At 42.1% G+C, this 14,297-nt stretch overlaps 1 protein-coding gene across 1 annotated transcript in view; it reads left to right on the plus strand.

Moving 5' to 3' along the window:
• Positions 1-14,297, plus strand: part of IL1RAPL2 (interleukin 1 receptor accessory protein like 2) — a 289,452-nt gene that overhangs the window by 246,934 nt on the left and 28,221 nt on the right. Inside the window, exons 6-8 of the mRNA XM_054995823.1 lie at positions 1,614-1,743; positions 5,588-5,733; positions 11,825-11,968. Coding sequence (XP_054851798.1) covers positions 1,614-1,743; positions 5,588-5,733; positions 11,825-11,968 — 420 coding nt within the window. The remainder of the gene's footprint in view (positions 1-1,613; positions 1,744-5,587; positions 5,734-11,824; positions 11,969-14,297) is intronic.

Here is a 14,297-nt window from a genome sequence, read left to right on the forward strand (position 1 = left end):
AGGACACACCTGAATGTTCAGGGCACATATTCCTAAAAAATGAAGGTCCAGTAGGTTGAGATGCATTGGGTTTATAAGAAGCAATGTGAAACTGATTGGGCTTAAGGCAGCTGATCCTAATAACCACTGTACGCATCAATTCAATACATAAATGATTGCCAGTGTACGAATCACCAAGAAGAAAATGATTGTTGACGGAAACGTGGAAAACTAGATTTAACCCATCTTGCAATTGCTGGTGATTGTAAGTGCTGTGTCAGGGACAGCTGTGATGGCTACCGGAAGGCTTGATTGGAATCCTCCCTTTCTTCTGATAACAGAGGGTCATCTTTGTGAAGCTTTTGTTCATATGTATACATGTTCCTTAGAAATCAATAGGATATAATATCTGTGCAATATAACATCTCTGGAAAAGAGTCTCTCAATGGGCATAACCTTTTGAGACACATTATATTTATCATAGGATTCATAGTGAGCTTTAGAGTCTCCTCCTCTCTGGACATCACAGCATATTCAAGGTGACTTCCACACAGAGGTTTTTTTCCACTAGCGCCCTTTTTTGGAACAACCACTCAATGTCATGCTCTAACCATGTTCCAGTTGTCCTTTTCCCATCCCCAATGTGGTCTTTCCCAAACCTGCTTTGCCACACACAGGCACACACACACTGGCTGTTTCAGCACTTGAAAAGATGCTTGGGTGGGAAACGAGAGCACTGCACTGCAGGCCTAATCAGGATTGCACCCTTGCAACATTTGTAAATGCCACATCTAATTTGGCCCTGGGAGGAGCATAGTCCAAGTGCATCATCATGCCCCCCAAATCCACCGTTTTCCTTCCACAAACCCCTCATAGCTATCATTTTCCCCATTGCACCACTGAAAGAGGTCTTGGCGGGGGGCTTTTAAAAAATAAAATCAGTCAGTGCTGTAACACAATACCTTTTACCCCTTTTTCAGCCCTCTGGTGGCATGGCAGGGAAAAACACAGGGCAGATGGTGGATGATGGTGGAAAGTACTCCATTGCCAGGGCCCATGCCTCTGCATTCCCAGTGGCAATGAGCGCAAAAGAGGGACGCAGCCAAAGAGTTATGTGCTGCCTCCCACTGCAAGCTCATGGGAAGACTAGGGGAGGATTTTGAGTCTCTCCCTAGCAACTTCTTGCACTCACCAAGGGTTGCCCCCTTCATTGTTTTGCTGTCCCCTGGCATGATACCATTTAGATCCCAAAGCAAAAAAATATCTACACTTGGGAAAGGGCCCACAGCTCAGAGGGCTAGCACAGGCTGTGGATTCATAAAGGTTTGATCCCCGTTCCTAGAAGTTCCCATTAGAAATCTCTCATGTAACCAGGTTGGGAGTCTTCCCCAGACTACGGAGCCACTGCCAGTCAGAGAAAACGAAGCTAGACACAGTGGTTTGACTTATTGTACAGTATGCTGGTAAGCTCTGGGGAAAACAGCTACCCAAAGGAAAGTGCTTTTTCCACTGGATCCATTTGAGACAACCGTTCAGCACCAAGGACTCTGTATGATAATCAGAAAAAGTATAAATGTTCACATCTTATCCTGACAATTATCTGTCTAATTTGCCTTCTTTGTATTTCTTCTCAGGTCAACCTTTAAATGTTGCCTGCAAAGCATTTTTTGGGTTTAGTGGAGAGTCAGGTCCCATGATCTACTGGACGCGAGGAGAGAGATTTATTGAAGAACTTGAAAATCACATTAAAGAAGGTGAAATCAGGTACTATGAGGAGTCTTTTTTTTTCTTTCCGTCTTAAAAAAAACCCTTCAAACTTTTATATCCCAATAAGATGAACAAGACAACTTGTTTATGTTGAGTAGACAATTATCTCCCTGTCTATACGTTGATAGATGGTGTGCTGTCAGCACTGGATGGGATTGTATTTCCTCTGTGTTTCTGAAGCAGCTGTGAAGATATAACTGCTGGTCATGCTCTGATGTCTCGAGAGTCCTTCAGCTACTACCTCTCCAAATGGGCACAGGGACTTGTTTAGCATTTAGACTTAAAGATAATGCAGGCTCCCATTGCCTTTTGCCCAGTCGCTTGGGGAACTGTCTTGATTTTCCACTATCGATGCAATCCAAAAGATGGATGGCCCTTTGCAAGAGAGATGTACATTCAGTCATCCCTGTTACTCAACCGTCATATTTGCCAACCATGTACCCAGTGCACAACAACTTGTTTTGCCCGTCTATTAATTCTATTTGGCTTGCTGTTTAAGTAGTATCTAACGGGACCTTGTGGGGCAAGTGATGAATGTGTCTTGTTTTTCTGAGACAATTACGGTCTCCTTGCTATCTCAGCATAGTCCTCTCCGATTCTTCTCACCCATGGCAGAGGTGCAGGTTTTTTTGCAAAGGCAGCTTAAAAGGAGGCAGAGGCAAGTATGAGGGTGCCAGTGAATAGAAAGACATTATTTCTTCTGTATTTTGGTCTCCCTCCCTTTCTAGTTTCTTTCAGGTCATGCTTAATCGAGAGTTCAAGCCTGCCTGGGTATCAAGCCTGGGTTCAAGCCTACCCGGTTTCACAAGCCTCTAATGCTGCCCTATTTTTAACCAAGTTGTTGCAGGTTGCAGTCAAGTAGATGTCAGATTCCCCATTTGGGAGAGGAGATGCTTGCTCCTTTTCCTTTCTAGTAGGAGTCAGGATCAGTTTATTTGTTTATATTTTTGGACTCACATCCTGTAAGATGACAATTTACCAACTTTTAAGAAACTGCATGGAGAAATAGGAAGGTGTAATTTTAACACATCCCCACAACTGTCCCAGCCCAACTCATCATATTTCCACAGTCTGCACGCTAACCTAGGAGCCAGCAACACCCTCTAAAGAATGGCATCCCACTCCAATCCTACCACCTCTATGATGGGCAAGCAGGAATGGCCACAGTGAGAAAGGCATGGGAGCCTGAAGAGGAAGAGAGCAGAACCAGCAGGAGAGGGGAAGGTCAAAGAGGTCCATGGGGACAAACCAGATGCCTTAGAAAAGTGACTTTCTCATCTCCAGTAGCAAGTTATGGAAGAAGGAAGTGAAGGCCTTCCAGGAAGGTAGAGAGAGCTCATGAAGCTCTGGCTTCTTCCCCCGAGCTGCATCAAAAGCTCATGAGAGGCTGGTGTAGCTGGGGACCTTGATGGGGCTTCTCTCTTCTGGCTACAAGCTCTGCTGTCAGAGAGGAGTCCCAGAAGTGATGCTCAGTCTGGATGTTACTATTTCTTTTCATAAGGCACCTGGGTGGGTTGCTCTTTATTTGTTCTTCCTTCTGTTCAAGTAACAGGAATGCAAACTCCTGCCTTGGTAGTAGGGCCGAAGCAATGGCCCAACCTTTACTGGAGCACAAAAAATCCCCACCTGAATTTCCATCTTCCAGTAAGGTGTCAAATAAATTTGACAGGCCTTTCCAATAGGGTGGAGTCAAGCTGATCTGCTACCAAAGAGAAAGAGACTGGGAGAAGGGGGAGGCAAGAGTGAAAAATTCCTTGCCAGGTGGGTTTTAAGAGCTGTAATAAAAACATTGTGTAAATCGAATGGGTCCTCTTAAACAAGAAATAATAGCCTTTAAGTCTGCCTGGAGGGCTGTGAATTGTGTCTGATTGGGAAAGAAACCTGCAATGAATTTCAATGCCTTTGCTCTGCCACAGAGGAGGAAAATTTTCAAATTTTAATTTTGCTATATATAAATCATATCAATTGTTATTTTCCCCTTTCTTGGTTGAGCCTGTAAAACAGGGTACAAATCTCTCCTGTCTAGAAAACTCTATTAAATTGTCTGTCTCCCTGCAGCACATACATGTTATATTTCCTGTTTCGTATTTTTAAGATAAGAAAAATGAGATTAGTTGCATGAAGGATGTAAGTGGAGACACTTTAATTTAAACCCCTATTTTCCCCCTCCCTAGTCAATTTACTTCTCTGTACGCTCATCCACATGAGTTAATTAGGGGGTGCTGAAATTGTTGACAGCATAAAGAAGATTTTATGAGGGAAAGCAAAGCAAGAAAGCAAAACCCACTATACAGGCCTGTAAGCCACTCAGAAACAGCAAAGCTTCCATTAAAAACGTTTTGATGAAAGTAAAGTTCTGCATCGTGAAAACTGATTTTCTGCAATGGGAATAAATTGTGCAATCGGGAGGGATCTAATGACCCTCCCGAGGCAAATTCAAGAGTAGCAAATTGTAAATTATTTGGTTTACCTGGAGTGGGGTGTCTGTGTGTTATGTACTGTCAAGTCGCTTCCAACTTATGGTGACCCTATGAATGAAAGACCTCCAAAACATCCTGTCCTTAACAGACTTGATCAGATCTTGCAAACTAGAGGACGTGGCTTCCTTTATTGAGTCAAGCCATCTCATTTTGGATCTTCCACTTTTCCTACTGCCTTCCATTTTTCCTGCTGCCTTTTCCTAGTGTTATTGACTTTACCAGAGAGTCTTTTCTTCTCATGATGTGACCAAAGCACAGTAGCTTCAGTTTTGTCATTTTAGCTTCTAGGGAGAATTCAGACTTGATTTGATCTAGAACCCACTTCAGCACCACATTTCAAATGAATCAATTTTCTTCCTGTCAGTTTTTTTGTCACTGTCCAACTGGAGTGGCAGGGAGGTGGGGTGGGGGGAGATGCTATTTAAGATTTTCTACGTTATACACCATCTTGGGCCATCTCTGTTCACAAGCAGTTTAGGGCAAGTGGGAAGGAGATCTGCTGTTCCAAGAAAACATTTAATATCACAGTGAGTGCATCCAAATTCTAGAGCATGCCTGAAAACAGCTATTTGGATGTAAGTCCATGTCTACTTGCAACCAAGAGATTCCTATATGGGCTTCCACCATTTTAAGTTATTTGTCTGAAAATACCCTGAAAACCTGCCTGGACAGGTTTAATTTACAGCTGCATTTTCTGGGATACCATTTTAAGAGTCTTGTGTCAGGCTCCTCTGGGGTTCTACTCTTTAGGCCAGCTGTAAAAAACATGGTGGCTTTGTGCAAAGAATTCTGTTAAAATTGGATTTATCACTTGGTTCATTTTTACCTTTCAACACCACAGAATTTGATCTTCTGAAGAGTTCCACCATGTGTTTGGGCCCATATCCAACACATGTTCAGCAACCTTTAAAAGAGCAGGGATGGGGTGGTCCAACACATTTTGTGGATTAAGCTGGATATTTGTTCCTTACAGTTGGAAGGAACAGTCCTAAGCAGATCAACTCTGAAATAAGTGTCATGTTCTTCAATTATGCTTTCTCTCAGAAAGTACCCTTAAGATTGCAGCCGGTCTACTTTTCTTCCATTATGGAGCTGGCCTACTCTAGAGGTTTCTAGAAGATCTCCCATCTAGACACTGTGATCAGACTCATCCCTCAGCATGGTTGCAGCATTTTGTACCCCCCAATCGTTTCAATGTATGTTAAGGCGGGGTGCACACGTTTTCCTCCTCCATGAGATTGTTTTTGCCGTCACTTCATACAGAAATCCATATGGCTCTCTGAACAGGTCCAAGCATATGTTTCATGATTTCTCTTCTACTCTTTGCCTGACAAACCTCCCAAAGTTATTCTTTCTTTCAGGCTTCTCAAAGAACATCTAGGAGAAAAAATAGTGGAGTTAACTTTGATCTTTGATGTTGTGAAGGAGCCAGACCTGGCCAATTATACATGCCATGTAGAAAACAGAAACGGGCGGAAACACGCAAGCGTAATTCTGCGTAAAAAAGGTACTCTTTTTTCACTTGCCTGTCTGTCTGTGATTGCACTTTAGGTTTTGAAACAATGATGCTGTTATTCATTTTCCAGCATATAAACAAATATCTTGAATGATTGTTTCTTGAACAGTATTAATAGAGAAAAACCAGTATGTTCCTTTCTATTCCCTCATCCCTTTGGCACAGACACAACTGACTTGTTCCTTTTCTCCCAGTCTCAGCTGCCCGTTTTCCAGGGGAAATACAACTGACCCTTAATCCATTCTCTCCCTAATCTCTTCCCTCTATTAAATGCCTGTTATATTTTCACCTCCGTCATTCTTTTTTTCAAATACAGTGGACCAGTGGGGGGTTGGGGTTGGGGACATGTACTTGTTTCCTGAACAATTTGGGAGTACCAGCCAAGCCACAGAATTTAAACAACCCTGAAATATATTTGAAGGGGTGGAATCACGAGCCTATTCGAAGTGGTGGAGTCACAAGCAAACTGATTAGGCTACATAGAATGGATCCGGCATTCTTCCATGGATACATAAGCATGATGATAAGAGGTTCTCCACCATTAGTGACCTTCTTATTGAGGAATTCCACAATTTAAAAAAAACAAAACACTGTTATAATAGAACCTTTTACGTCTCCGATACCAAGGGGGATAATGGTAATACTTTGCATTTATTTAGCACTTTCATTGTTCAAAGCATTTCATGTAATTATCTATGTAAACCTTACCACAGCTTCATAGAGTGGCCAGCATTTTCATCTCCATAATATAGAAGGGAGACTTTGAGTCTTTCTACATGAGACATCTTACGTGGGTCCCCATGTAAGCTCACGTGTAGGGAGATGCCATGTTAGCCAGGAAACTTGGTTTAAAAAGAGCCAAAGGCTCTGTCGATTTCACCTCTCTACATGAGGGTAGTTTGAAAAGACAGAGCCAGTGGAGGTCACTCCTCAGAGGGTTTGTTAATTTCATCTTTGCCAATTTCACCTCCCCTTATGGTGGCGGAGATGAAATTAACAAACCCTCTGAGGAGCAATCTCCACCAGCTTTGTCTTTTAAAACTACATTTCCCAGCTAACATTGCGTCTCCCTACACTTGAGCACCCCTGTGTAAGATGTCTCGTGTAGAGAGACTCTGATAGATGATGGTTGGTCTGCAGCTACCTAGTGAGTTTGTGGCAGAGGAGAGGCTTGGATCTTAGAGCTTTCAGATTATGCCTCATTCTCTTAACCTGTGTGATAGCCTCACCATATGATTCATTATCAATGAATATATAAAAGGAAGAAGTAAAACAGAGGTGGAGGCTACTACTTTTTCAAGCTTACTTGTTCCAGAAATCATTTTTAGTTTTGTAACTTTGGAACCATAGAGCTGATTTCCTCAGAAATTTGCAGGGCCATGTTAAAACAACAACAATAACAACAACAACATTCAATTTATATACTGCCCTTCAGGGCAATTTAATGCCCACTCAGAGCGGTTTGCAAAGTATGTCATTATTATCCCCACAACAAAACACCTTGTGAAGTGGGTGGAGCTGAGAGAGCGCCTAGAAGCTATGACTGACCCAAAGTCACCCAGCTGGCTTCAAGTGGAGGAGTGGGGAATCAAACCCAGTTATCCATATTACAGTCCCGTGCTCTTAACCACTACACCAAACTTGTGCATAAGAATGTGTTGTATATAAATATATTATCACTCATCACAAGATCTGTAGTCCAGATAGAAACTCTAAATTGCAGCTGTCCATGCATATTTGATTGAGGCTGCACTGCAGCATGGGCTTTGTGATGTTTCTAATGTAGGCCCACTGAATTCAATATGGCATCTTTGAATATCCATGTGTTTTTAAAATATAATGAGAAATGTCTGTGATGACAGTGTTAGTTGAACTCCCTCATGCATCTTAAAAGGCTGACAATCTGAGGTCATGTAAAATTCTGTTGGCATCTGTCTGCCTACAGTACCTTTCTGCAGACTGAGGATTTTAGAATTCCTCCTAGCCTTTTCAGTCAGTTGTTGGTAATTCATTGTGTTTGGTATTAAGTAAACACACAAACACAGTCCTTGTTCCCCAAAGCTTTCAGTCATAACAGGACAAGCAATTGGATCATGGTGTTCAAATTCCGCACTCTGTGGGCTTTCTTCTCAGCATCTTTCACTAGCATTTGTTTTCTTTAAAAACCTATAGTCTGATCAATTTCTAAAAATGATTTTTGATGCAGTCTCCACTTCAGTGCTGCCTGAACATGCTTCTACGTTGGGATCATGCTGAGCTGCTACTTCTCCTCTTGCCATCTGCTCACAGCAGTTTCCTTCAATAAATAATACAAGAATTGCAGTCTCCATTAGAAGAATTTAGAAATAGTCTTAGGGGCTAACTACACGTGACATTCAGGTGCATGAAATGGAGAGACAGCACCATTTTTTATAATGAAGAGCAGCTTTGGGGAAGAGGAATTTAGAGTGGAGAAACAAAAAGAAGGGGGCATTTAATCCTTTCCCCACCCACCTTTCCTCTCTTCAAAATCAGCCCCCAGCCTTGCTTTCATAGCAGCACTTTTCCCTAACAAATATGAAGCTGGCTTCATAAGAAACTTTTCCCCTCTCTAATAAAAAAAAAACCCTCCTAAGTATTCTATAAACAGAACATCTTTGAGGGAGAACTTGTCTTTCAGCTCAAGAGTACAGACTGATTTGCTTCTGTGGTTCCTGACAAGTTACGCTTTGCAGATTAAAAGGAAATAAGACATCAGTGTCAGCTCGGCTCTTGTGTTTGAGAATGTCTGCTTCATGCAAGACAGGAATGAAACGTATTTGGGGACTTGATATTCCAAGCAGGGATGTATCTCTTGTGTTCTAATCATTTGATGTTTGGTTTGGTGCTTATCATGTACTCTGAAATGCTGAAACCGTCTCCGAGTTTCGAATAAGACATTTCTGGTGGAAAGCACGCATCAGTTCATTGAAACCTGTGTACGCAAGGCAGCCCTCTTCCCTCCACAGGTTTGTGGCCCCCTTTCCAAAAATGTCCCAGTGATATGTAGAAGCCACAACCAACATAATTTGTGTTTCAGAGTTTAGGCTGGAGAGAGAGCAATCCCTTCCTTTCACTTCCCTGTTTCTTGGCTAGTTAGCAGTCCTAATGCCTCCTGACCCAGTCTTAACCAATGGGCAAGGGCAGCTGCCCTGGGCCCCGCACTTCAGGAGCTCCAACTGCACATTCCGTCCTCTGCAAAAGAGGGGGGGAGGTCCCTGCTGCAGCTTGCACCTGCCCTGTCTGGGGCTTGGGCAGCTAGCCTCCACCAGCAACTGTGGCTGTCTCCATGCTTGGCCCTAGTAAGCGGGACTGAAGTGGAGTAGCAGCGATTCAGTGGCTAGGTTCATGCATGAACTGAGCCTGGATCTGGAAAGATCTGGGGAGTCAGAGAAGTGCTGCAGAAGGAAAATCCATATAAGGGAAGACTCGGGACCTGTGGCCTTCAGATTATACCTCCACCTGTGCTTTACATGTTAGTGGGCAGATCTGTGTTTGACAATGTGGATCTGCAGCCATCAGTTGCAGTCTGGGCCTGAGATTTGGTGATCCAAATATACCAATAGAGTCTTCTCACCTTCATGGCACCAGGATTATCTCAGCAGGCCTTGATGCTTGGTTTAAATCAGCTACAGATACCCCCCAGAAACCCGTAGATATATACACTGGACTACAGAGATGACTATGCTCCAAGAAAACCATCATTTATTGACCTGAATCTGTTAATATAAACAGCCTATACATCTTTTTGTTCTGTTATTCTCATGATATCTTGGTAGGCAAGAAGTAAGTGTATTCTGATTATAAATAACAACACCCTAAAGACCAACATCCACAAGATGAAAAAGTGACTCCTGAGCTTAGACGGCTGCCTTTCTGTATAAACTCCAAGGCAATGCTGATGATATATCAACTCATTGCATCTTCCAACTTTCTGGAAGCTTTGTGCTTCCTCTGTCCATTCTTTTATATCACTAGAGTTTTTATGCCTCTCCTAATGCTTATTTATCGTGGCAATAAATATCGGCAGTGACATAGGGTGTAAATTAACACATCTTCTCCGAAGTATCTCTCATTGGAGTAGATTGGCTTCTTGTGATTTTTAATGGGTGGGTGAGCCAGAAAGCAAAGCTAAGAGATTCAGTTTCTTGTGCTTGTATTTGAAATGGCAGTTCAGTCTGTTAATGCGTGCTTCCCAGTGTTACTGAGTTATGGTTATAATGAATCATATTGACTTTAGGCATTTGAAACTAGAGCAGAGCTTGATGGGGAAGGCTCTGATTCACAAACATTTTCACTGCCCAGAAAAAATTGCCCCTCCCCAATTTTCAACAAATGGGGGTGGGGGGTGGAAAATGGTAAGAAAGTGTTTGTAAAGGGAAAGAACAAATACAGACAATTGTCCCTATTTTATCTTACTGAGCTAATGAAAATCCTGCTGTGCAGTGGAGCATCGGTCTAGGTGCATATTGGAATATGCATCCAAATGCAGACTTACTTGCCTATTGGGACATGCCTTTGGATGCATTCTGCCACTTGGCTCATTGTGCTCAGAGGGCTGTGTGCTCAGACGGGCATTCCTGTGTGTGTTCCGCTCAACAAGTGCTCAAGTGGGACTTCAGGGGGAAGGCGCTGTAACTTTGCCCTTATTGACATCACCATGTAGCCCAGTCTTATCCATGCTTCACTATATGACCCACAATTGCCTGGGATCACATTGTGAAGGACAAAGAACCCTTGTTAAATTTTTCTGGTCAAAAATGGTGCTAAAGAAATAGCAGAAGGGAGGGGATAAGATGGTGATGAAGAAGTCTGGAGACCAGCAGAACACCAGTCAGGAAACGTATAATTTCTGTGGCTTGAATTTCAACATAAACAGATAAGATCATCAGATCATAGAGCCTGCCCTCATAGCATCCTATTACAATTTCTAAGGTGTTCCAAGAGCAGACCTTAATATCGAGTGATTCCGCACATGTTGGATAATGCACTTCCAATCCTCTTTATAGATCATTTGGAACGGATTTTTTTGTGTGCGCAACAAAAAATCCACCTCAAATGATTGATAAAGTGCATTGAAAGTGCATTGAAAGTGCATTATCCAACGTGTGCGGAATCAGCCATCATTTAATACCATCAGTTTGTCAGATTAAGGGAGCAGAGAAGATGTTTTTGGTGGATGTCCTCCAATTAATAGAACTCACCTGACTCTTCAAAGTCCATGCGTGAACACCTTGTGAAAGTCTTGGAAGGCAACCCTGTAGGACTTAGGAAAGGCGTGGGGAAATTTCAGTTTGATTTTATACATTTCTGCTCTCCAATTGATTATCCTTAGCAAAGAGATGGGCTTAGTAATTAATAATTAAATAAAGATTGTGTCTAGATGGCAAAACTCTTCTGTCTCTCTTGGATTTGAACAATAATGGGAGGGGTGAACCCACAAGTGTGCAAGAGAATAGACAAGAGCTTTTGCGTAACCCCCACTCCAAACTAGCACAGAAATTTTTGACTCTCTGGAGCCAGCGTGGTGCAGCACTAGGGCATTGACTTAGACCAGAGAACCTCAAATTAAAAACAGCACTCAACCATAAAGCTCATTTGAGGGACCTTTTATGTCTTCTTCAGCTCCTTTTTGGAAGGATGGGATAAAACAATCATAACTAAACAGGACAAGTTTATATTACAGATTTCAGTTGCTTTAACGCTTATTCCCTCTGTCCTTTCTGTGCGTAGGGCCGAGGTATCTGTAACAGAAACTTGCCTACTCCCTCACAGTGCTACAAGATAAGGACATTAAATTGAATTTTTAAAAATCTGAGATAAATTGGTAGTGCAGCTATTCCTTTACAAACTGTGTCATTGTTCACAGTCAGGATGAAGAAAGTAGGACATACTAGAATTTTATGGGGTCTCCCTTCCCCCTGGTCTTCTTTTCAAACCCTGTTGACACTAGACTTTACTTCTAAGCAGACGCTTAGACCCACTGTTAGAGCAGCAACAGCTGTGTGTTCCGTGGTGACACTTGTAATTTCCGTCCCATCTCTGTTTTCTTCTTTTATTTCAGATCTGATCTCCAGAATTGAACTTGCTGGTGGTCTGGGGGCTATCCTTCTCTTGCTGGCATTACTTGTGACTATCTATAAATGCTACAACATAGAACTGATGCTATGTTACAGACAGACGTTTGGAGGCGACGAAGCAGTGGACGGTAAGCAGGGGTGTCTTTGTATCCCTGTTCTTTATCTAATCCAGAAAACAGCCCGGTGCCCTGTAAGCTGAATATACTGTTATCTTACTGGAGATGCATCATGTTAGAGTTGTTAAGCTCAGCAGAAAAAACGGGAATCTATTCTGGTATACCTTCCATTTTTTAAAATGAGGAACTGAATAGAAACAAACTCTCCCATTACAAGCTGAGCCAAACTACTGTCCCAAAAATGCCTCTACTCATAAATTCTTTACCTCTGAAAACAAAAGTATGGGATGCTTTTGAAGAACCTCTTTTCTTCACCTGTCCTTCTCTGAATGTACAAACATATGAAGTTCTCACAGACCAAGTCAGACTACTGGTCTGCCTAGGTTCAGGAATAGGAAAGGCTTTTTCAAAACTTGCTGCTTGGGCCCCTTTCGTTGGAGACATCAGAGACTGAACCTGAGACCTCCTATATGCAAAGCATGGGCTCTTCTGATCTTGCCTGGTATATCCAAGAGGGCTCTAAATGGATGTGGTAAACCAAAGTTGGATACAAATGTTATTTGCTTACAGATAAACCATAGGTGAAGCAGAGCTTAAGGTCTCACTGCCTTGTCCAAAGTGGGGAGAACTCTTGAACATGAAGAGTTATGTGGACGTGTGAGTGATGATGCTCTATTTGAGTGTCATTGTTTGCATTTTGCTGGTTATTACTTCACCTCGGAAATGTGGTCCCCGTTAGGTGACAAGAAAGGATGACTCTGCTTATAATCTTCCATGGCTGGTGTCTGTAAGCAATTGCCTTCATCCAGTTGCTGTGCAGCACTCGGTTGCTCTCGGGAAGGATCAAGAACCACATGCTCCTTGGGGGTTAAGAAGCTGATTTCCTTCTGCTAGCTGAACTGTGCTGTGATCCGGCTTTGTACCATCCATCATATCTCCTTGCTCTCATATTGAAATATGCCATTGTCTCCCGGAGCCAGTAACAGCTCCCTGGAACACCTTGTTTTCTTCAACAAGAAGAAAATCAATTCTCTAGCTGAGAAAATAAATGCCCACACCTTCACGGAGTCTCTCCTATAAGTCAAAACTAGATCTATTTGATGAAAATTAGGAAAATTACCATAATTTGAAGAACATAAATGAACAAGTCAGGTTCTGATCGGCTATTTAGCCTCCTTTGGGGCAAAGGATTGATTATTTTAAACTCGCTTTCAACGATTTCTCTCTCCCAGTTGTTGTTGCTCATTGAAAAGCGGTGCTTCATAAGCATTCTATACTTTTGTCCTCACTACATTAACCATTTGATTTTTCATTTTCTGTAAATAATGGAAGCTTGCAAATACCAGGAGAGCAACCTATCACAGGCTTATTTTTCCCCCGATAAATTCACATTCTAGGGAACTGCATAAAAGTTGATGCCAATGCATTGAAATGTGCTATAAATGCATTAAAATATATATCTTAAAAATTCAATTACATATACCATGTAATAACACATTAATATGGGCAATGAAATCATTCGTTTATGTCATTTAATATGTTTTATGAGTTGGTTGCCTTATTTGCAAAGACTGCAATCCTGAACACGTGTTGAGTGGATGATTTTTTAATTATTATTTTACTGGGCTAATGGCCAGAGCCAAGATGAATAGAGGGGGAGAGAAGATTCTCAGAGTCTCTTGCTTTGAATTTGTTTGCAAACATTTTGATGTAATGAATCCTCCTAATTCAATCCCTCTGCCCTTTTTAAATCATCAACGCTGTTGGATTTGGGGTTCTTAGGAAACAACAGTAATAGCAAAGTCTGTAAATTCTGAAATTTGCAAGCATATTGAGGATTAAGATTTAGGTAACAATCCTTAACAGGTCTCCTCAAAAGTAAGTGCAATGTGAGTGGAGCTCACTCCCAGGAAAATGCAACCTCCTCCACATACAGAGCTGGGGTTGATTAGCTTTGCACATGCGCAGAAAGTGGTTCCCACAGATGTTCTGTGGAGTCCTCCCCAACCATGTCAACCCTCAGTTAAGCTGTGATGGACACAGCACCATGAACCCACCAGGGCCAAAGCACTGGGGTGAGAGAGAAATGGAAATGCTTTACTTGGGCAGGGTGTGAGCTGCAGTCCCATTACTATGGTATAGTGATAAATATAATTTCAGAAATAAAACACACTTTTCTTTCATGGATCGTGAAATCATACGTATGAGATGGGATAAAGTTTTGGGTGGGGGCATTCATAAATTTGTAGAAAGCCCAGGGAAATGATGCTTCGACCCTACATCCCACCATTATAGGTAAATGCAGACTCTTGCAACAGCACAAAAAGTGAGATGTAAATTC

Source organism: Eublepharis macularius, chromosome 13 (genome assembly GCF_028583425.1).
Source record: "Eublepharis macularius isolate TG4126 chromosome 13, MPM_Emac_v1.0, whole genome shotgun sequence".
In the NCBI taxonomy this organism is placed as follows: domain Eukaryota; kingdom Metazoa; phylum Chordata; class Lepidosauria; order Squamata; family Eublepharidae; genus Eublepharis; species Eublepharis macularius.